This window comes from Aquarana catesbeiana, linkage group LG07 (assembly GCF_042186555.1).
Source record: "Aquarana catesbeiana isolate 2022-GZ linkage group LG07, ASM4218655v1, whole genome shotgun sequence".
Taxonomy (NCBI): Eukaryota; Metazoa; Chordata; class Amphibia; order Anura; family Ranidae; genus Aquarana; species Aquarana catesbeiana.
This window is the reverse complement of record NC_133330.1, coordinates 113206257-113230547: the sequence shown is the minus strand read 5'-3', so window position 1 is coordinate 113230547 and position 24291 is coordinate 113206257. Positions and strand designations below refer to the sequence as shown.

The 24291-nt window shown below is 44.4% G+C and overlaps 1 protein-coding gene across 7 annotated transcripts in view; it reads left to right on the top strand.

Moving 5' to 3' along the window:
• SGSM3 (small G protein signaling modulator 3) overlaps positions 1 to 24291 on the top strand; it is a 746342-nt gene that overhangs the window by 326253 nt on the left and 395798 nt on the right. For all 7 annotated transcript variants that reach the window (XM_073592651.1, XM_073592650.1, XM_073592644.1 and 4 more), the window contains one exon: positions 2531 to 2638. In XM_073592651.1, the coding sequence (XP_073448752.1) occupies positions 2531 to 2638 (108 nt within the window). The remainder of the gene's footprint in view (positions 1 to 2530; positions 2639 to 24291) is intronic.

Here is a 24291-nt window from a genome sequence, read left to right as displayed (position 1 = left end):
CCATCTTGGGATCTCCAGGCAAACCATGGCAAACGTTCCCTAGTCATTTTTGGTGGTGGTGGCCCGTATTTCACCATCTCCAGAGGTGTCCACAAGCTTCCTGCACACCCCCTCCCCCCCCCACAATTCAGACCAAAATCGGATAGGCTGCTCCCAGGATCAAAGCAGGATTAGGGATCTAGGAATGGAGCTCTGTCTCTGCCTTCCCTGCATGCTGCGCGCTGGCTCCGCCCCCAACCACCCATAGGCTTATTTCACTAGTATTGTTATCTTAAGGCATGGGTGCTCAACTTGCCTTTGGGAGTCATGTTTCTAACTGTCAGCCTTGCAATGCCTCATAAGACTTGTAGTTCCGCAACAGCTGGAGGTCCACAGGTTGAACACCCATGCCTTAAGATATTTTTGTTGGTCTAAATCAGAGGTCTCAAACTGGTGGCCCTCCAGCTGTTGCAGAACTACAAGTCTCATTATGCCTCTGCCTGAGGGAGTCATGCTTGTAACTGTCAGCCTTGCAATGCCTCATGTGGCTTGTAGTTTCGCAACAGCTGGAGGGCCGACAGTTTGAGACCCCTGGTCTAAATGATCTGGTTCCTGGGCAGGCGGCTTCTACACCCCAGAAGATCTCTGCAGTCACCTTGGCTTGTAGTGTGATGTAAAAAAGAGTTGAAATTAAGCACCACACCACTTATAATGGGTCCAGATACAACTTTATTCTATTAAAGGTCAGGGGTACAATTCCAAAAGTATCCAATGCATTTCAGGGGTTTAAGTGCCTCCTTCATTAGGGCTTGACTGGCAACAAAGTGAAAAAACCAGAAGTGAACTGGATCTACAGTGGTATTTTTTCTGAGGGTGGGGGGATGGGATGATTGCTGCTTGAACAGGAAATCACAGGGAATACAGTGAGTATAGAAAATAATCACCCCCTTTAAAATACTCACGTTTTATTTCTTTGCAGCCTGAAATGAAGACAGACACTGTTTTTGTTTTATCCAGCTGTATTATTTGCAATCATACAGAAAGCCATTTGACTTTCAACTGTGAACAGCTGTGGTCATTTTGATTAGTTCAGCATGAAAAGAGCTTTCCTGGAGCATTCCAGTCCCTGGTAGTGGAACTGAAGCAAACCATCAACTATGGGTCGTCGTAAGGCACTGTGAAAAGATCTCCGGGATAAAGTTGTGGACAGTCAGAAGGATACAAAACAAAAAATTGAAGGCTTTATCAATGCCTAGAAGCACAGTGAAAGTATTGTTAAAACACAGACCCTACCTGGATCAGGATAACGCTTCAATTTGGATGAAAGAGCCAGGAGGAAGCTGTCAGAGAGGCTACCAAGAGGCCTACAGCACCTATGAAGCAGTTGCAGGAATTTATGACAGAGTGGTCATTGTGTGCATGTGACGACAATATCACAAGTTCTCCACAAATGTGGCTTGCATGGGAGGGTTGCAAGAAAAAAGCCACTCAAGAAAGGCCACATGCAGTCACCACTGAGCTTTGCCAAAACTCACCTTGAAGATCCTGAGGCCACATGGAAAAAGGTGTTATGGTCAGATGGGACTAAAATTGAATTATTTGGCCTTAACATCAAACAATATGTCTGGCGGAAATCCAATACTACTTACCATCCAAATAACACCATTCCTACAGTAAAGCATTTTGAGTGGTAATATCTTGTTGTGTGGAGGTTTCACTGCAGCAGAGACTGAAGCACTTGTAGTATAGGATAGAAGGAAAAGTGGATGGGGCAAAATACCATCTAATTCTTGAGGAAAATCTGCTGTCCTCTGCTAGAAAGTTGTCATAAGCACACAGTAAAAATGACCACACAGTGATTGAAGGAGTAAAAGGTAAATGTCCTTGCATGGCCTAGTCAGAGCCGAGACTTAAACCACATTGAAAATCTGTGGAATGACTTGAAGACTGCAGTCTACAAATGGTCACCATCAAATTTAACTGAACTTGAACAGTTCTGCAAAGAAGAGTGGCAAATATTGCAAAGTCTAGATGTGCAGTTAGTAGAGACATATCCCAACAGACTAAAGGCTGTAATTTGAAGCAAAAGGTGGTTTAACCAAATACTGAAGTGGGTGAACCTTTCTCCAACTTTTTGAATGTATTTTTATTTTTTTCTGACATGTTGGTGTTATATCTTTTGCTTAGACGTTATAAGTTGCACTGAGTAAATACAGCTGGATAAAACAAAAGCTGTGTCTGTCTTGATTTCAGGCTGCAAATGAACAAAATTAGACTATTTTAAAGGGGAGTGATTCTTTTCTATACCCACTGTACATCCTAGGTTCAAAGAAAATAGGTTGATTCTGAGCCGTATTCAGCCCAATAGAGAACTAGTACAGATCACAGAGCAATAAGTCAGTAAGGGACTTCATTTTTTTATTCTTATTTTTTCCAGGGAACGTATTTAAAATAAATAAGTAACGTATTGGAACTTTAAAATGCAGTGGCAATTTTAGTAGGAAAAAAATAGACTAGCCTTTTTTTCTTTCTTTTTTTTTTGTTATATAAGCTTTGGATGCGGCTCTCGGGTGCACTGCAGAAGAAAAGGAATTCAGAGATGACCTACAGAGACATTGTACGGAACAGCTCCAATGATGAGACTCTAGCAGCTAAACAGGTACCGATGAATGCTATTAGTAAATTTTGTCCTTTTCTGTCACTCTTCTTCACTTCTATACGTGTCTTGTTTTAATGTATTTCATTGTGTCAGTACTGGTGTGATAAACTTGTGGAGAGAGAAAGCATACTGAGTTTTTAGGCGCAAGGAGCACAGTTTGCAGTGAGTTAATTAAGAGTCAGTACATAATAGGGTGGGAAGGACAGAAATGCAATAAGATGCATGATGTAGGGTTAAGTGTCTATTAAAGACCTGAACAAATTAATGGGGTGGGCGACTACATGGCAAATGAGGTTCAATGTAGAAAAATGTAAAATAATGCATTTGGGTGGCAAAAATATGAATGCAATCTATACACTGGGGGGAGAACCTCTGGGGGAATCTAGGATGGAAAAGGACCTGGGGGTCCTAGTAGATGATAGGCTCAGCAATGGCAGGCAATGCCAAGCTGCTGCTAACAAAGCAAACAGAATATTGGCATGCATTAAAAGGGGGATCAACTCCAGAGATAAAACTATAATTCTCCCACTCTACAAGACTCTGGTCAGGCCGCACCTAGAGTATGCGGTCCAGTTCCGGGCACCAGTCCTCAGGAAGGATGTACTGGAAATGGAGTGAGTACAAAGAAGGGCAACAAAACTAATAAAGGGTCTGGAGGATCTTAGGTATGAGGAAAGGTTGCGAGCACTGAACTTATTCTCTCTGGAGAAAAGACGCTTGAGAGGGGATATGATTTCAATTTACAAATACCGGACTGGTGACCCCACAATAGGGATAAAACTTTTTCGCAGAAGAGAGTTTAACAAGACTCGTGGCCACTCATTAAAATTAGAAGAAAAGAGGTTTAACCTTAAACTACGTAGAGGGTTCTTTACTGTAAGAGCGGCAAGGATGTGGAATTCCCTTCCACAGGCGGTGGTCTCATGGGGAGCATTGATAGCTTCAAGAAACTATTAGATAAGCTCCTGAATGACCACAACATACAGGGATATACAATGCAATACTGACACATAATCACACACATAGGTTGGACTTGATGGACTTGTGTCTTTTTTCAACCTCACCTACTATGTAACTATATTAAATCCTAAACCGTCCTTTGTCTAGTGTGGTGACAGGGTGCAGCCATATACTCCCACACCAGAAGCTATCCATTGGTTCACAATACAGGGGTCTAGGAGCACCACCAGTGCTAGTGGTGCCAGTGAAGAATGGACTTGGTAACAACATAGTTACAGAGCTCTGCATACTACAGGTCACAACATTCCACTCGCAGCACAAACCAAGTAAAGAACTACAGGATTCAGCATTTCAATACCCGCACACAAGGCGCAAGGAACTTCAAGTCCCAGCATTGTACTAGCATCAAGCAATAAATCAGTACAATACGTCAGAGCATTCCATTAGCAGCACAAAACAGTTTTGGAGCTACAGGCCACAAAAGAAGAGCGTGCAAGGCCGCCCCAGTGTAAATTGGGTTCAATATGGTAAAATTAAAAATGCCACAATGGTCAAACTTGCACCGTGTGAAGATAGATACACCACAAGGACTCCACCACGGCCTCGCTCCCATAACCACCTCAAGATCTGGACAGGGAATGGGAAGCCGCGGATGGCCAGCCTAGCTGCCCAGATCCTGGCAGCACATCTGGGGCTATCCACCACCATGCTCAATGTGCAAATCCCAATGCGCTTGCATCCGGTCCAGCCAGCGTTGCTCTTCGAGGACACACAAACCTTCAAGAGCAGGATACAAGGGGGAAGAGAGTGATGACGTCACAGTTGCCATGACAACGGGTTTCGAAGGCATGGCCTCCTTCCTCAGGTCATGCCCACTAACTCACTACTAACACGCCAATTTATAGGGGAAGAGAGACGCGCTCATAGTGGCGCCTTCCCTGTCTCAGATCTTGAGGGGACACAGGAGTAGGGAAGGCAAAAAATACTTTATTATTATTATTATACAGGGTTTATATAGCACCAACAGTTTGCGCAGCGCTTTACATGGGGGCAGACAGTACAGTTACAATACAATTCACTACAGGAGGGATCAGAGGGCCCTGCTCGTTCCAGCTTACAATCTAGAATGGGGGGGGTCAAGTGGAACAAAAGGTAATAGCTTTGGGGGATGATCAGATTGAGAAAATGAAAATACAGTTTTTAGGTGTGGGTAGGATAGGCTTCTCTGAAGAGGAGGGTTTTCAGGGATCGTCTAAAAGCTAATAGATTAGGAGATAATCAGATTGGGGTAGGGAGTTCCATAGGATTGAAGAGGCCCTGGAAAAGTCCTGAAGGCGAGCATGGGAGGAGGTGATGAGGGAGCTAGATAGCAGGAGGTCTTGAGAAAAACCAAGAGAAACATTAGGTTGGTATTTTGAGACTAGGTCAGTGATGTAGCTGGGGGTAGAGTTGTGGATGGCTTTGTAAGTAGTTGTTAGTATTTTGAATCTAATTTGTTGGGTGAGCGGAAGCCAGTGGAGGGATTGACAGAGAGGAGTAGCAGACACAGAGCGATTGATAAGGTGGATGAGTCTGGCAGCAACATTCACGATGGATTAGAGGGGGGATAGACTATGTAGAGGTAAGACAATGAGTAGGGAGTTGAAGTAGTCGAGGCGAGAGATGACCAGGGAGTGAATTAAGAGCTTTGTTGTGTCATTAGTTAGAAAGGGGCATATTTTGGAGATGTTGCAGAGGTTGAGGCGGCAAGATTTGGACAGCGATTGGACATGGGGTTTAAAGCAGAGTTCGCAGTCCAGGACTACACCTAGGATCTTGGCATGCGGGGGATGGGCTTATGGTTATGCCATCGATTTTGACAGAGATCAGGGGAAGAGGCACATGGGGAAGGAAAAACGATAAGTTCGTTTTTGGATAGATTACATTTTTGAGGAAGTAGTGTGACATCCAGACTGATATATCTGATAGTAAATTAGTGATATGTGAGGAGACTGAAGGAGTAAGCAGAGGGTAGAGAAATAGATTTGGATGCAGTCAGCATAGAGGTGGTATTGGAAGCCATTGGAGGCTATCAGCTGATCCAGGGAGGAGGTATAGATTGAAAATAGGAGAGGTCCAAGAACAGAACCTTGGGGGACCCCAACAGAGAAAGCAAATGGAGAGGAGGATGTAGAATTGTAAGTAACGCTAAAAAAGGTGTGGTTGGATAAGTAGGAAGAGAACCAGCGAAGAGTACAGTCACGGAAGGCATGGAGTTTTGTGAGAAGTTGGGGGTGGTCAGCCGTATCAAAAGCAGCAGAGAGGTCCAGAAGTAGGAGTACGGAATAGTGTCCATTGGTTTTGGTCATTAGTAGATCATTTGTTAGTTTTAGGAGAGCATTTTCTGTGGAGTGTTGAGGACGAAATCCAGACTGAAGGGGATCAAGAAGGCTATTCTCAGCAAGGTGGTCGCTCAGTCGGTTGTAGACCAGACGTTCAAGGAGTTTGGATAAAAAGGGGATCAAGGAGATGTGATGTAGGTTGTTAAAATTTGATGGGTCCAGTGAGGGCTTTTTAAGTAAGGGGCTGACAAGTGCATGTTTTGGAGAGTTGGGGAAGATGCCAGAAGAGAGGGAGAGATTGAAGATGTGGGTTAGAGAGTGTAGAATAGAGGTAGAGGGTGAACGTAGCATTTGCGAGGGAACAGGATCCAAAGGGCAGGTGGTAAGATGGACGTTAGCAAGAAGTTTAGCAACCTCATCTATATTGGTGGGGTTGAAAGAGGAAAGTAATGATTGTACCTGTGGGCATGAAGTGTAAAGCATGGAGGGTATCTGAACAGTAGAGATCTCCTTGCGAATTGTATCAGTCTTCTGTTTGAAGTGATTGGCGATCTCCTGGGCAGTGAGTGAGTTGGTGGGTGGAGGCAGTGGAGGACAAAGTAGAGATTTGAAGGCAGAGAAGAGTTGATGGGGTATAATGAGAGAGAGAGAAAATAGGTCTGCTTGGCAGTGGTTGAAATCTTTCTGAGACTTCGTCTTACGCCACAGGCGCTCAAGAGCACGGCTGTGTTTCTTCAGACTTCTAGTGTCATCTGTTTGCCAAGGTTGAAGGGGACAGGGCCTGATTCTGTGTGTAGTGATGGGGGCCAGTGAGGTTAGAAAAGTGTTGTAGACAGAAGTGGCTAGGTCGGTGCAGGACAGGGGTGCGATATTGTTATAGAGGTGGTCAGTAGCAGAGTAGAGAAATGAAGGGTTTAGGTTTCTACGGGTAACTGTTAGGCGGTTGGAGAAAGAGGAGGTGGAGGAGAGGGAGAGTGTGAAACTAATAAGGTAGTGATCAGAGAGAAGGTAAGAGTAGTTGGAGAGGTTGCACGGAGTGCATAGGTGGGACAAAACAAGGTCAAGGGTATTGCCTTCAGAGTGAGTAGAAGCATGTATCCATTGCTTCAGGTCAAGGAGAAGTGAGACTGAGAAGTTTGGAAGTAGCAGGAGTGTTAGTATTAGTAGGGATATTGAAGTCCCCAAGAATGATATTGGGGGTTTCAGAAGCGAGAAAGTAGGGTAGCCAGGCAGAGAAGTCATTAAGAAAGGTGGATACTGGTCCAGGGGGCCTCAAATGAGGAGAGTGACAGAAAGGAAGTTGAGTGAAGTACCTGAAAGCTGTTATGTGGGGCTAAAAGGATTCCAACACCCCCTCCTTTGCATCCACTGGGTCTGGGAGAGTGAGCACAAAGAAGACCACTATGGGATAGGGCAGCAGAACACGCAGTGTTGGATTCAGGAAGCCAGGTTTTGGTAATGGCGAGTAGATTAAATTAGTGATAAAGAGATCATGGAGAGAGGTGAGTTTGTTAGAGACAGAGCGGGCATTCCAAAGGGCGCAAGAGAAAGGGAGTCTGGTCATGGGAAGAAGAGAAATGGGAACTAGATTGTGTGCAATGCTGCAGCCAGTGGGTGTAATGGGTGTGTTGAGTACAGTTAAATGATGAAGGCCCAGAGTTTGGGGATACATCACCAGAAGTTAGGAGAAGCAGAAGGGTGAGGGAGGTAATATATAAAAAAAGAGGATTTTAGTGGGACTTTTAATGAGGTATAGTGGGGCCATTCAGGTCCCCTCCTCCATCCCGACACGGTAATATTCAATTGAGAAAGCAAGTAGCGGGACTTTCCATGAAGCACACAGGAGCAATAATAGAATGGAGTAAAAATATTTTTTATTTAATTTAGATTGTCGTAAAGTTTTTATATCAAATAATTCTATGCATTTTGCTATATATAAACATTTGTATAACTTTACAAATGATAAAGCCCAGAGAATATACATCAATCAACATTCCAAAAAGAAATCGATACATGATATAGAATACATGGAGTGATTAGAACATGTTTACATAGATAAATTTGGTAAAATATGCAGATTAAGAACAAGCAAAAATGTCACTGAAAATAAGGTACAAAAAAGGGACAAATGAATTGGAACGGCCATCAAGAATTCATAGATGTGTACACTAGGTTGTTGTTGGCTCTACGTGTTTCAAAGCCTTTATGCCTATCATCAGGAGCAAAAACCGTAGTAGTAATCTATAAATAAAGAATACAGTAATATTTAGGAAAAAAACAAACAAATTAGCCCTGGACAGGAGAGGTCCCCCCATGGACCCAGCCTGCCCAAACACTTACAAGCGGGTCCTCGCAGCGGTGGTGCGGCCGTGCAATTCCCAGACCAAGCTGCAAAAGCCCCACAAGGGAGCTGAAGGGACGCGGTGTGGCAGACAGACCAACATGAACAGTGCCCCACAGGGGTCACAATGTGAAAAATCGTGATGGTGGATAAGGAGACCCTAGTGTGAAGATAAACTGTGAAAAAATGACAAAAAGCACCTTTTTATCACTCACCATCATTTTTTGCTTTTTGTCATTTTTTCACAGTTTATCTTCACACATGGGTCTCCTTATCCACCATCACGATTTTTCACATTGTGACCCCTTCAGCTCCCTTGTGGGGCTTTTGCGGCTGGGTCTGGGAATTGCACGGCTGCACAACCACTGTGTGGACCCACATGTAAGCGTTTGGGCAGGCTGGGTCCATGGGGGGACCTCTCCTGTCCAGGGCTAGTTTTTTTTTTTTCCCCCTAAATATTACTGTATTGTTTATTTATACATTACTACTACGGTCTTTGCTCCTGATGATAGGCATAAAGGCCTTGAAACGCGTAGAGCCAGCAACAACCTAGTGTACACATCTATGAATTCTTGATGGCCGTTCCCATTCATTTGTCCCTTTTTTGTACCTTATTTTCAGTGACATTTTTGCTTGTTCTTAATCTGCATATTTTACCAAATTTATCTATGTAAACATGTTCTAATCACTCCATGTATTCTATATCATGTTTTGATTTCTTTTTGGAATGTTCCTTTATGTATATTCTCTGGCTTTTATAATTTGTAAAGTTATACAAATGTTTATATATAGCAAAATGCTCCCATGTGCTTCATGGGAAGTCCCGCTACTTGCTTTCTCTATTGAATATTACCGTGATGGAGGTAATGTTGGGAGTGTGATTTATATGAAGAGACATACCCCAGTGTCCTGGAGTTTTTTTGTGCGTGTGGATTTAGAATTAGCAGGAGTTGGTGAGTGCAGTAATAAGGAGAGGACAGAAGTGAGGGTGAAATATATAAGGCGCTTTACAGGCGTTTTTGCGCTAAAAACGGCGCCTGTAAAGCACCTCTCAAGCCACCCCAGTGTGAAAGTCCGAATGCTTTCACACTGGGTCGGTGCGCTTGCAGGACGAGAAAAAAATTCCTGCAAGCAGCATCTTTGGGGTGGTGTGGGAGCGGTGAATACACTGCTCCTCCACTGCCCCTGCCCATTGGAGTGAATGGGCAGTGCTGCCGAATCGCCTAAAAAATGCTTTGGTAGCATTGCAACATGGGTGCTTTTAACCCTTTATTTGTCCTCTAGTGGGGGTTAAAAGCGCCCCACTAGCGCCCAAAAAGCGCCGCTATAACTTTCGGCGCTTTATCACTACCACCCCCACCGCCCCAGTGTGAAAGTAGCCTAAGGTGGGGGATGGAGAAGAGGTGTGCAGGAGAGTTAGTTTAAGGATAGAGGACACAGCTGTCAGAAGGAGTGGTAGACTGCATTTTAGAAGGAGAGAAAGAGCTGAAGGTGTAAACAAGGTCACCTGTAGTCTGTGTGGTATTTTCCAAAGTATTTCCTTGTATTCATTCGCTTTGTGCATTTGCTGAAGCGCAGAGTCAGAAGTGCTCCCACTTATAGAAAGAATCCCATCTGCAAATGTGCCTTTCCCAGGAGATGCTTAGTTTATATACTGCTAGGGATGGAGGTGGGTGCTTCCAGTTACTAACAGGGAGTTAATAAAAAGATGGCAGGCTATGCAGAGCAAAATTCTCACTTCAGAAACAGACTTACAAGGGGACAGCTAATAAGATTAAGAAATGGTCATAATTTAACCACTTAAGGACCGAGCCTTGTTTTGAGATTTGGTGTTTACAAGTTGAAATCATTTTTTTTGCTCAAAAATTACTTAGAACCCCCAAACATTATATTTTTTTTTTTTCAAACATCCTAGAGAATAAAATGGTACTTGTTGCAATACTTGGTCACACCGTATTTGCGCAGCGGTCTCACAAGCGCAATTTGTTTTGGAAAAAATACACTTTTTTTAATTAAAAAATAAGACAACATTAAAGTAAGCCCATTTTTTTTATATTGTGAAAGATAATGTTACGCCGAGTAAATTGATACCCAACATGTCGGCTATCCCGCCCCCAATTAAAAGTGATCTCGTAGCGAATCTGCCGTTGAGACCACTTTTATCTGAAAGCCAACCGCTCACTGAAGAAGATACCAGGGTTGTGGCAGCTAGCTGCTGCCATAACAACGGTATTCCTCTTCAAACAGCCGCCGTATAATGACGGCGAGCGGTCAGCAAGTGGTTAAGGTAAGGTAAAGGGATGAAACAAAAGCAAAGCAATGTGGACAGTCTGCAGATGGTTAAGCAAAGTAGCATACAAGAGTTAAAGAAACAAAGGAAATCAGTTTTCAGTATTGCGATTATAGCTGGAGTTGCAGCAGTAAGAGCATACCAGAGTTAAAGAAACATAGGAAAGCAGTTTTCAGTATTGCAATTATAGCAAAAATGGGAGAGGAAAGTGAATATGTGTATATTGTATATATAATATTGCAACAAAATAATAATTTCCTTTCTTAATGGGAGTAGTATGTTTTCTGTCTCATGGTGGATCCCTTAATTGGCATAATTAAGCATATTCAAATTAACTTTTTAACATAGCAGTGTTTTCTGAGAGCAGATACATCTTTATAAATTGTTTAATTGTTTTTATTACCATCTGTTAAGGAATCCATTATGATCATTTATTAAGTTGCTATAGTCCCACAGCTGTAACCAATGCCTATAAGTATTTTTTGCCTTCCCTACCCCTGTGTCACCTCAAGATCTGAGACAGGGAAGGCATCACCATGAGCGCGTCTCTCTTTCCCTATAAATTGGCGTGTTGCTAGTGAGTTAGTGGGCATGACATGAGGAAGGAGGCCATGCTAACTCCTAAATGGGTTGAATTGGAAACTGTGTGACGTCCTCATTCTCTTCCCCCTGTATCCTGCTCGTGTGGGTTTGTGTCCTCGAAGAGCAGCGCCGGCTGGACCGGACACAAACGCATTGGGAACTGCACGTCGAGCGTGGTGGTGGATAAGCTTGAATGTGCTGCAAGGATCTAGGCAGCTAGGTTGGATATCCGTGGTTCCCCCTTCCCCTTTTGGCATCTTGGGGTGGTTATGGGAGTGCGGCTGCAGGGGAGTCCTTGTGCTGTATCTCCACACGGGGTGAGTTTGACCATTGTGGTGTTTTTGACTTTACCATATTGAAGCCGAGTTACACTGGGGCGGCTTTACGCTTTCTTTTGTGTTTTGTCTAGATGTGTTCTTGCCACCCAGAGGATCCATAGAGAGCAGCAGCACCCTTTGACTTGTCTAATTATCACCAATAGCAAGCTGGAGGGCTATACCAAACTGATGATCAGCACACCTGCTAGTTTTTTTCTTTTGTGTGTATTTTTTGGAGCTACAAGCCACAGCTTTCCAGTAGCAGCACATAGCACGTCTGGGACTGCAAGGCCAAGCATTCCAATGGCAGCACACAGCAAATATAGGACCACAAGTCCCAGTGTTTAAAGTGATTGTAAAGGATGTTTTTTTGGTTCAGTCATTTTTATTCAATTATATCATGAAAACACAGTAACGCAAGTAGGCACCTAGTATGCCCACGGAGGGAGTATGACTGGCGACATAAGGAAGAACAAATATACACAGTATGAACAAGGGAGGAGGAACATCTTCCACAGACCATTACAATAAACCTAAATATAGCATGTATAGGTTCTGGGGAAGTCCCCGTGGTTAGCAAAATCAGCCAGACTATATAAGCTAGCAAACTACATTGTGATTAGTCCTGGGCACAAATAAGAGACTAAAGAGGGCTTAGAGACCAATCAAGAGAGAAAGGACAGAGTGGAAACAAGAAAATAAGGCAAAGGTGAAAGGGTAAGAGTTGGGACCTGGGATCATCGGAGACACCAGTTAGAGCCGACCCACGCTTGTCAGGGGGAGGTCAGGGAAGGCATGTGCAAACCATGGTTCCAAAATTTTCAAGAACTTGGCGTCCGTGTGCTTAAGAATACTAGACATTTGTTCATTACGTATCGTAGCCATAAAATGATCTCTCACTCCCTGAAAGGGAACTGTAGGTTTCTTCCAGACCTGGGCAATAGTCCTCTTGGCTGCTATGAACAGATAGGATGACAATTTTTGTTGACGAGCAAATAAGCCCAGGATGGGGCAGTGCAGAAAGGCAAATTTAGCCTTCTTTCGGGTGTTCAGGTAGAACAGGGAATATAGCAGACCAAACACTTGAGGCCAAAAGCCTACTGGTCGTGGACATGTCCACCAGGTGTGCAAAACATCCCCACGATGGCCACACCCTCGAAAATAGCAGTCACTAAAGGTTGGGTTGGCATGGGCTATACGAGCTGGGACCCAATACAACAGTTTGTACACCGCAGCAACACTTTGTACGCCTCCTCAAAGTTGGCAGTGTTAAATAAACATTTAGCAATAAAAGACCAAGCATTGCTCCAGTCCGCCGGGTCAATCTCAGTTTCTAAGACTCGTTCCCACTGAACCACATAGGAAAGTGAAGTGAAAGATTATCAACTATTTAGAGACACATAGAGTGAAGATGAGACCCGGGAAATGCTGACAGATGTGTTTGAAAGTAGTTTTCTGGAATGGATAGGAGGAGAAATGCCTGAGAGAAGATATCCAATGTTGAAGAAAGCAAAAACACTCAGATTGGGGAGCCCGTAGGACTCATGAAAGGCGGCCCACGTCGGGAAGGACTGGGTAGTCACAAAATGTTGCACTTGTGTAAGACCACGGGAGGTCCACCAAGTCAACGCCTAAGGCTGATCAAGGCCAGGGAGAAACAGGGGGTTATTGGTAATGGCTAGAAAGGGGGACCTATAAGGGAGCTTGAGTGCCAAGCTGTGCTGCATAAGTGGGCTCCAAGCCTCAGGTCACAATTTCTGTGGGAGCCATAAGAACGCCTGTATAGAAAGAGGGGCGTATTTGGAGAGCTCCAAAAATGCACATAAAGGAACATTGGAAGAGGTATGAAGCAGGGTCATTTAGGTGATCTGGGCAGCCAGATATTTGGGGATATGGGGAACCCCCTTGTATGAAAAGGGTGACCTTAGAGATTTTGGGGCATTTATTGGCCCGGATGAAGTGTAGAATTCTACTCTGAATCAAGTGGAGGAAATATGGAGGGACCCGTACAGTTAAGCTTCGAAAATAGTATAAAAGTTTAGGTAAAACTGTCATTTTCAGTTGATACGACATATCCAAGACAGGTATGGAAACTGCCATGACTGCATAAGGGTGGTTAAGGAAAGAAGCAGGGAGTAATAGTTAGCAGCAAACAGGGAAGAGTAGGTAGGGCAGTGTTTCTCAACTCCAGTCCTCAAGGCGCCCCAACAGGTCATGTTTTCAGGCTTACCATTATTTTTCACAGGTCATTTGATTACAGCAGCTGTTTCATCTGAGGGAAATCCTGAAAACATTACCTGTTGGGGCGCCTTGAGGACTGGACTTGAGAAACACTGAGGGTAGGGGTCAGTCAAATTGCAAGATAGTCAATGGACGAAGACCCCCAGCGAAAGGGAAAGTGAGACTGCAAGCCAGCGACCAGCTCAATACCCACAGTTTAATGCAACGGATTTATCCAAATTGATACGGATGCACGATATGGAGGAAAAGCACATCAGGAGATGTAGGGGACTACGGTCACATTTTGGTTCACACGAAGTGTGATCTCTAGGGGTTATAGTGCTAAGAGAAAAAGGGATGGGGACAGGGGACAACCTTGTCTCGTGTCCCTATAGATTGAAAAAGATGCAAAGGGAATACCTAGCATATTTGACTGAGGCTGTAGGTGTGGAGTATTGCAGGTATTTCCAGAACAAGGAGTCAAAAGATATCCAAAGAGAGAAGAAAACCAGGGATTTTCTGGTTGTTTAAGATGAATGAGGTGAACAACTTTACGAACATCTGCCTGCCTTCCTGGGACAAAGCCCACCTGGTCCCTATGTACCAGATGGCACATATATTTATTGATAGGTGTGCTCAGGATCTTCCCCAAAATCTTCAGCTCATTGTTCAAAAGGGATATTGGCCGGAAGGCCTGAGGTTCACTTGTGTCCTCTGGCGTTTTAGGTATCATTGATATATGAGCCCTAAGAGCATCTGGAGAGGGCATCGACCCCTGTTTCAAGGTGTTAAAATAGTTGGCTAAATGGGGTACCAAAAGGGCAGAGAAAGTCTTGTAATATAAACCTAAGAACCCATCAGGGCCCGCAGCCTTGGAAGGCTTTAGAGGTTCAATTGCCTGGAGGACTTTGGCCTCTGAAGTACTGGCATTGAGGGCATTGCGAGCTCCGTCCGGGAACGTCGGAATGTTTAGTACACAAAAAAACAGTTCGGCCTGATCGGGGGGAAATGGGCCTGTTTTAGCATAGAGTGAGGAAAGAAACTTGAAGTCAGAATTTGTAGAGGGTTGAAGGTGGGACCCTCCATACACACCCGAAGCCGGAGGGGTTCAGTTTCTTGGCCAACATGGGCCCAGGCTTATCTGCACAAGTATAGTACTTATGCTTGATCCACTGCAATGCTTTCTCAGCTTTGGAGGCGCAAAGGAGATCTAGCTCCTTCACCAAGGTATCACAAGCCCTCCTGCCCGCTGCAGTGGGACGTGCCTTCCAAAGTACATCTGCAGCCGCCAAATAAGAATGTCAGTTAGTGATTCAACCTTCCCTGTCTCGTTTATGTGAGAAAGCAAGCTGGATGATGTGGCCATGGACGGTAGCCTTATAGGGATGCAGCTGAGGTAACAGAGCCAAAGTTATCGGCAAAGCATGTTTGTATGGAAGACTGGATATGCTGACAAGTAGCCTGGGTGGTCAAAAGAGCTTCATTATTTCCGCCAATGAAAGGGGCGTTTGAGGCCTGAGAAAGAGATAAGAAAAAACAATGGGTCATCGTCAGACCATGTTGATGAAGGGATAGAGTTCTTAGGGACAAAGGGAAGATGGTGTACCTGCATAAAAACATGGTCAATCCTGCAAAAGCTGTCATGTGGGTTGGAGTAATAAGTAAATTTGTGGTCAGTAGGGTGAAGCTCCCTCGACACATCCATAAGGCCAAAGGTTTGTAAATCTGCACACATCTGGGCCTAGTGTGTCAGGTCATGGGAGGGAGTGCACCCTTGAGCATATTGTCTGTCCAGAGCTGAGTTGAGAGCAATGTTAGAATCTCCCAAGAAGGAGTAAGCCCTTCTGGTGCTAGGAGATCACCTTACAAAGGTAAGAGAAAAACCTAAGTTGAAATCTGTTAGGTGCATAGTAGGAGACAATATAGTAATGTCCTAGCCCCAGAGGGTTTCCTGCAAGAGTAAGTATCTGCCTGTAGGGTCTGCAATCTCCAGTGCACAAGTTAAAGGAAGGTTGCTTCTGAATGTGATCAAGACACACCTATGATTATCAGTGGCTGAAACAGTATAAAACACTGGACAATGTGGAGATAGAAACCGTAGAGCAGAGGACTGGGCAAACCTGGTTTCCTGTAAGCATACTGTATCCCCTTGTTGGGATTTAAGATGATGGAACACTTTAGGGGAGTGTTGAAGCCATGAATGTTTTGTGAATGGATTTTTAACAGAGGGATAGCCATGGTGGAGGAGAACTGAGGCGCTTAGCAAAAAAGTCAGACAGCAATTGCACTAAATGGTAACCGACTAGTGCTTGGGCAAATCCCGAGACCCTGGGAAGGGAAGAAGAGAGAAGGCAAATTTTACGCATAAACGAAAAACCACCAAACAGGTGGGATACATCCCAACAATGGGGAAAGTCGGGGGGGCTTTCCCCCTGGACACATGGCGGCTAAATTAACAACAGTAGCTCCCATGGAGATAAAGGAGGGAGGCACTTGGGAGCCTCAGTAAACAAGTGTCTGAACCACAATTTATGAAGGGGAAGACCAGGGTAGGACAGGGAGAGGATAGAAAGGTAGGGAAAGAACATTCCCCTGTAGTTTGGAGGGAACAACAACAAAAACTAACAAACTGCAAACAAGTAGTATACCTGAGTTAGTAACACTAGGAGAGTTGGGAGGGGGGAACAGTGCAGTACGCCATGTCCACCCCCCCCCCAACTACCCGCTTCAGTTTTTGGGTTCTCAAGAAGCTGTACGGAATATAAGCATTAGAACATTGTTAAGAAAAAGGATGGGCCTCCACAACACCGCAGTCACGCTCAGGAAAAAGGGTGGGCCAGGAAGGGAGGGTAAAAGTGGGGGGGGGGGGGGGGATGGGGGTGAGTGAGAGAGGGAAGGGAAGGTGGAGGAAAAGGAAGAAAAACTAGGTGGAGGCGGGAAGGCCAACCCATTTGCAAATGAAAACTAGTACAAATAATATACAATATAACAGTTCAAAATGTAAGATTTACCACATAACATAAAGTCATTAGCTTATCCTTTGGCCTATAACAGGCCTCAAAACCAAACAGTGCAAGGGATGAATATAAGGCTTCGGCGTGGCAAAAGGGGGAGATCCCAGGATAGAGGGTAGGAATCAACAGGTGCAAATCTAAGTATTGTGAAAGAATCCCAAGTGTTCTGCAAGGTCCAATAACAGCGGTATGGAGTGGGAAGCCCCTGGATTATAAATACAGCATATTGGTATAGGACAAACCCCTTAACCTTTTTGCTGTCAGGCCCTGCGCTCCACTTTAAACTTAGCTGGCCAGACCATTTTTGCAATTTTTCCATTGCTTTTTTATTTTCCCTTACAGCTTTCAGGGTTTCTAAACCTCCAACTAATACAGTGCCTTGCAAAAGTATTCACCCCCTTGGCATTTTTCATGTTTTGTTGCCTCACAACCTGGAATTAACATGCATTGTTGGAGGATTTGCATCATTTAATTTACAGAACATGCCCACAACTTTGAAGATGTTTTTTTTTTATTGTGAAGCAAACAACAAATATGACAAAATAACAGAAAAAGTCAAGGTGCATAACTATTCACCCCCTAAAGTCAATACTTTGTAGAGCCACCTTTTGCGGCTATCACAGCTCCAAGTCACTTTGGATAAGTCTCTTTGAGCTTGCCACATCTTACCACTTGGATTTTTGCCCATTCCTCCTTGCAAAACTGCTCCAGCTACTTCTAGTTGGATGGTTTGCTCTTGTGAACAGCTATCTTTATGTCTGACCACAGATTTTCTATTGGATTGAGGTCTGGGCTTTGACTGGGCCATTTCAACACATTTACATGTTTCCCCTTAAACCACTCAAGTGTTGCTTTAGCAGTGTGTTTAGGGTCTTTGTCCTGCTGGAAGGTGAACCTCCGTCCTAGCCTCAAATCACATAGAGTGGTACAGGTATTGCTCAAGAATATCCCTGTATTTAGCACCATCCGTCTTTCCCTCAACCCTGACCAGTTTCCCAGTCCCGACTGCTGAAAAACATCCCCACAGCATGATGCTGCCACCATCATGTTTCACTGTGGGGATGGTGTTCTTTTGGTGATGTGATGTGTTGGGTTTGCGCCAGACATAACATTTTTTTGATCGCCAAAAAGTTCAATTTTAGTCTCGTCAGACCAGAGTACCTTCCTCTATACATTTTGGGAGCTTCCCACATGCCTTTTTGCAAACTCAAAATGTGCCATTTTTTTTTGCTGAAAGTAATGTTTTTTTTCTGGCCACTCTGCCATAAAGCCCAACTCTATGGAGCACACAGCTTATTGTCGTCCTATGTACAGATACTCCAGTCTCTGCTGTGGAACTCTGCAGCTCCTCCAGGGTTATCTTAGGTCCCTGTGCTGCCTCTCTGATTAATGCCCTCCTTGCCCGATCCGTGAGTTTTGGTGTACAGCTGTCTCTTGGCAGGTTTGCTGTTGTGCCATGTTCTTTCCATTTGGTTATGATAGATTTGATGGTGCTCCTAGGGATCATCAAAGATTTGGATATTTTTTTATAACCTAACCCTGACTTGTACTTCTCAACAACATTGTCCCTTACTTGTTTGGAGAGGTCCTTGGTCTTCATGGCAGTGTTTGGTTAGTGCTGCCTCTTGCTTAGGTTTGCAGCCTCTGGGGCCTTTCAAAAGGTGTGTATATGTAATGACAGTTCATGTGACACTTACATTGCACACAGGTGAACATCTTTTCACTAATTATGTGACTTCTGAAGGTAATTGCTTGCGCAAGAGCTTTTTATGGGCTTTGTAACAAAGGGGGTGAATACATACGCACATGCCAATTATCAGTTTATTTCTGAAAAATAGTTTTATGTATATATTTTTCTAATTTTACTTCACCAACTACGACTATTGTGTTCTGATCCATCGCATATAATGCAGATTAAAAAAACATTGAACTAAGGGCTGTAATGTAACAAAATAGGTAAAAAACCAAGGGTGTTAATACTTTTGCAAGGCACAGTATTTTCTGAAAGCACATGACCAGTAAAATAAAAATAAGGTGCTACTGATTTTTAGGGCACAATGAGATTCTCACAAATGTTTATCAAAACAATTGAACAACAACTTATTTAAAGCCCACAGGACCTTTTGAGTCACACCTCCGATACAAGTAAAATCCAAAATGTATTTACACTCATTAAAAACAGCAAGTCATGCATGTATAGCAAAGATAGAAGTACATTCTAAAAACACCAAGGTTCAATTACTAAGACTTTTGCATAGAACCTATATGATCTATATTAATATCCGCCATCAGCCTGGAAAATCTGTGCTGGTATGCTCAGTGTGTTTCATGAGTTCAAAACCTCGCTTACTCAGGAGAAGCACAGAAAATATATAGTTGTGAGCATTGTGGCCAAATTCCACCTTGATATAATAGTATGGCAAGCAGATTATTAAAATCAAACTTTTTCCAAGTGTGTACAAAAAGGAGAGGCCAGGATGACAGCCCAACGGTCCACTGTTTAATAGCCGGAAGTTCTGGATACGCGGGGAGAGGGAGAGGAATCCAAGCACTCCCAGGGTGATCCCCCAGCCGTGAGTTTTAGAGCCAGAAAAAGACACCCAAATCCTTGTTCCAAAACAACAAAAAGGATCAACCAGCCCGGTCTCATCCACTAAAGTCATTATTATCAGATAAAAACAGCACATTTTACAAAATTCCTACTAAATAAAAAAGCTAACCTGTATTGAGTTAAATGACAAATATTTGTAAATTTTAAATTGCGCCTTTTTGCAAAATTGGGGAAAATTGAACCTACGCAAAAATGTAAATAACTACATTTCTCTCAATCTGGAGGTTTTCATTTTTCACTTGCAGCTTTCAGAGTTTGTAAAAGACCCCCACACTATACATTTTCTGAAAGCATAGGACCAGTAGAATAAAAGGCAGGTGCTACTAATTTTTAAGGCCCATGTTCTCTATGAAGAGGCTGATGTAAATGGACACGTGTCAGTTTACACCCGCCTGCATCTGATCTAATTCGGTCCACTAAAAACAGATGGATGTTTTTCCCATCCATCTAACGGATTGGATTGGTTGAGAAGCGGATAGAAACAGACAGGCGGTCCGTTTCCATCTGACCGCCCCATAGAGAACAGCAGGCAGTGTCCGGGTCCACTCTGCATCAGCGGAGATGGACCTGTCATCTGCCTGCTCAACGGGGATTAGTGGACAGATCCCCTGCTGACCAGGTGGATCCACTTGACGGAGTCTACTCCATGTGAAAGAGACCTCACTATGGTTTTTTTTATTTATTTTATTTAATTTATTTTTTTATATTTAACTTTTTACATTTATATTTTATAATAATTTGTATTTTTTTTCTTGGGGGGGGGGGGGGATATCAGAGGTCTAAACAGACCCTAATATCTCTTTGTTGAGACCGAGAAAGGGACTGAAGACAGTCACTTTCTCTGCAGCCTGAGCTGCACATTACATGAATGAATAAGAAGTCACTCCTTTTCATTCATAAACAAACACATATTATACAATGTTTTTCTATGCTCAGTTATCAGTGGACACAGGAGCGATTGGTAGTGATCACTGCCTGTGTCCATTGTAGTACAGGGAGGGGCTGGTAAACACATGTTTAGTAAGCCCCACCCTCACCCGCCCCCACACCGCTCCTCCAGCATGTCCAGCTTGCCGGAGTTGAGTGTCGGTCAGCAGCTGCAGGTGGTGGGAGGAGAAGAAGGGAATGCCGCCCAGCAGGGATAGATCAGTGAGGTGGGGGCCATTGCTGGCGGTGATCGGACTGGTGGGGGGACATAGTGTGATCCCCTCAGCCCCTGCAGCACCTGAAGCTGCCGGGAGTGACAGAGGAGGGAAGCCGGTGACTCAAGGGTAGCTGCAGGGGATTGGGTTTGCTGGGGGGGAGCCGGATAAATGTGGGGGAGGAAATCAGTGCTGGGGGTGGGTTGATGAATGACATAGGAAAGAGTGGATGGAGCCGTTTTGGAGGCGGGGGAGAGGCTGGAGACAGGGAAGTGGCGGCATGGGGGGGGGGGTCAAGTTTGAGGTGCATAATGCATAACTCTAATAAGTGGATTGTAATCCGCTGATCACAGCTATAGGTTTGTTCAGCATAGTTTACTGAGCAATTTTATTATAAGTTTATGGTCACTGAAGTAACCATGAGATTATAGCAGAAGAAAAGAGGTCCGAACGCTGTATGGACCTGGCCAGCTGGAAACAGTGCTGTAGGTCTGTACGGACCTGGCAGTGAAGGGGTTAAAGGCTTGGCAATAGTACATACACGCAGCTCAGAGTGAAGCCATGGGATTGATTCAACATGTAACAGGGCAAGGGTAAGAGTAGTCATATTTGAGAAAAAAGGCAGCAGGGCCTTGAGAGGGCCTACAGTGAAAGAAAATTCTTGAAAAGTTTTCCGTGTAACATAACAGAAAAACAGCATCAATGTTTGGACATGAGGGATGGCAGCAGCCAAAACATACAAATGCTCAAGAAGACATTTCAGCAGGATACTCCGCCTGGGGGTGAATGTAGAGGGCTGGATCGCGAGGAAGTGCGAGGGCGAGATCTCTTGCAGCCAGAAGACTTCTCCCAGTAGTGGCTGAGTTGACTAGAGGCTCCCTGAGAGCCTGAGGGCTGCGCCAAACCTAAGCTGGAGCCCATAGGAGGAAGAAGATGTAAGGCTTCAAGCGTTGACTGTGCCTCCTCAGGTTGCTGATGGAGTGGCTCCTGCCTTGTTAATTGAAGGTCAGCCGAAAGGGGAAGCCCCAGGTATATTTAATGTCGCATTTCACAATAACGGGGGCAAATGGCTTCATTTGGCGCCATTTCTAGGGTTATCTGTGAGATATCCGAGAAGAGCTGATAGCGGTGTCCCTGGAAAACACAGCTTCGATCTGTTTAGTAAGTGAATTTGATGATGCTGTCACTAGTCAGGACATCTTGTCTCTGCCACCGTAAGGCTCAGTGTATACGAGGCAGTCTACGGGTATAGCGGGGACCAGCTCCTGAAATAGGGCCATCACAGTGGATGTGAGATCAGTGACAGTCTCAGGGATACCCCACAAACACAGGTTTCCACTGCAAGAATAGTTTTCATAGTCCTCAAACCGCAACAGGGCCATCGCTAATTCTTTTATAAGGTTGGACAGGTCCTGTTTGTGATTTTCGATAACCATGATGGCAGCGTCCATCTTGTCCTCCAGATCATTTGTGCAGCTCCCCAGATTGCGTATCTCCTTGGTGAGGTGGGTCGCAAGTTTAGCGGTGGCAGCAGGCCACTCAGTCTGCAGCATAGAAGCACGGACAGACTTGAATCGCCCCAAGAGTTCGACAGCTCTCAGTGAGGGAGGCTGTGGCGGCAGTGATGCTGCAATGCTCTCAGCATCAGATAGTAAGTCCGGGCGGTAGGAGCTCCAGACTCGAGGTTGGGGTTTCTGGCGAGTCCACAGGCTGGAAGGCCTTGTCTCCTCGGTCAGCTGGCTTGATGCTGGAGGCGCAAGTCGAGGCAGTCTTTTTCCCCATCGGTGCAGGAGGGGGCAGGGAAGCAGAGGGTAGCCGAGGTGCAGGAACAAATCTCCAAAACGGCTGATGTGTCCGGCAGGCAAAGAGCGAAATTGAAAACTGAACGCCCATCTTGGATCGCTGCTCACATCCCCCCCCCCCCCCCCCCCCCCCTGTAAAGGATCTGTTTAAACAAAACATGTTATACTTACTTGTTCTGTGCAATGGTTTTGTGCAGAACAGCCCCGATCCTCCTCTTCTAGGGTCCCCTGTTGGTGCCCATGGCTCTTCCTGCCTTTCTGAGTACCCCCCTAGAAAGCAGATTGCTATGGGTGCACTTGTGTGGGCTCGATCCCGAGCCTCATTGTGCGTGTCAATAGATGCAGACAGCCCCACTCCCCGCTCCATTCTCACTGGATTAAATTGACAGCAGCAGAAGCCCCTGACACCCGCCACTCTCACTGAGACCAAAGAGGGAGTGGAGAGAGCACAGCATTGGATTGAGATCGGGCTCTGGTAAGTATTTGAGGGGGGGAGCTGCACCCAAAAGGTTTTTTACCCTAATGCAGAGAATGCATTAAAATCATATCCCTCTCTAGTGTGTTATTGTCTCAAGACCACTACGTCTAATTTCTGTCTGCTGTTTTGTTCCTCTGCTATCAGCATGAATCACTTCTGACAAGTTCTCCTGACACCAAAAAAAAATGGTGACGGGCAGGGACCTCCAACAGAATGACAGGCTCAGTTCTGTTACTTTGAGCTTTGTGAAGGGGGGTGGTCTCTTCCCTCCAATCAGCTCTCAAAGATCTCCTTACTGAGCTCTGCATAGTGTAATTTTAGTTCACCACCCCATTTTTTTCTGAACTCTTAGACAAGCTTATAAATTCAGCACTTTGAATGGATATAGAGATGAGAGGACTGCAGATAAAGTTACAGCCTATGTAAAAAAAGCAACCACTTTAACAGGTTGTTTTGCATTGTCAGGGTGTTTCAGGGGTTGCAGGACCTTCAGATGATGTTTCAAGCATGTCTGTTTCCTTTAAATCTAGCTCAAGCTCCTATGTCACCCACATGAAAAAGTATTTCTGGGGAGAACCTGCAGCTGTGAGTTCTCCTGTGTCTTACTGGAGCAAACTGCGAATTCTGACTTCTCTCTAGCACTCGTCTATTATACAATATTAGACACTTAGGCATCATGTCTTTGGCAAATGCCTGGTTTCAGAATGTCTGTCCATCTCTAATGGTATTGTAATCTAGTAAGTGGAGTCTGCAATATTTTCAATATTGATGAAGCCTAGGGCACCTCCACAACATGTGAATTAAATCAGCTGGGCCTTTAGTACATCTAGGTCGTTTTTTTGTTTCTCTGCGATGCAATCAAAATATTTTTTCTGGCATGTGGTATGTAAAATGAACTGTGAGTTTTATTGTGGGAGAAAGGGAGACTGTTGGGATCTTAGAGCTTTTTCCCAGGAAGCAAACTATTTTTAATTTTTATCACGATTCATTTTCTTTCACAATGTTTTTATTGGAAAAAATACAGAAATTGTAGAAATTTTACAAACTTGGTACAGGTACAATTCTACAGGTACTTAAGATGTTCAGATGCATTGTTCCGCCATCTAGGACAAGATATAAAGAACAGCAGTGCCTATAAAATGCACAGTCAACAATGTCCTCTATTGCCAGGGGCAGGGAACAAGCCAGAATTGTGGAACATAAACAAAACACATCCAACTTAAATGCTGTGTATCAAGAGGAGGAACTAGACAAAAATCCAGAGCGATATCTGTTATCAAAATTCCTTTGCCTCAATATTACAGTCCCCCTGTGTGATTGTGCCAAAAAAGAAGACATAGTGTTTTCCATCTTATTCTAACTATAGACATGTGTCCACTCACAGAACAGAGCTCATAAGTTCACCTAAGAATGGACCCTAAGGAAAATAATAGGGAGATCAATGTACCTGACCAAAATGATGGTGATACCAGGTCATGACACAGGATGAAGGGAAAAACAAAGAGATAGAAGAGGAGGGAGTTGCATAGCTGTAAACTAATCCAACCAAGATAGCCAGATCTGTAAGTATTTAAC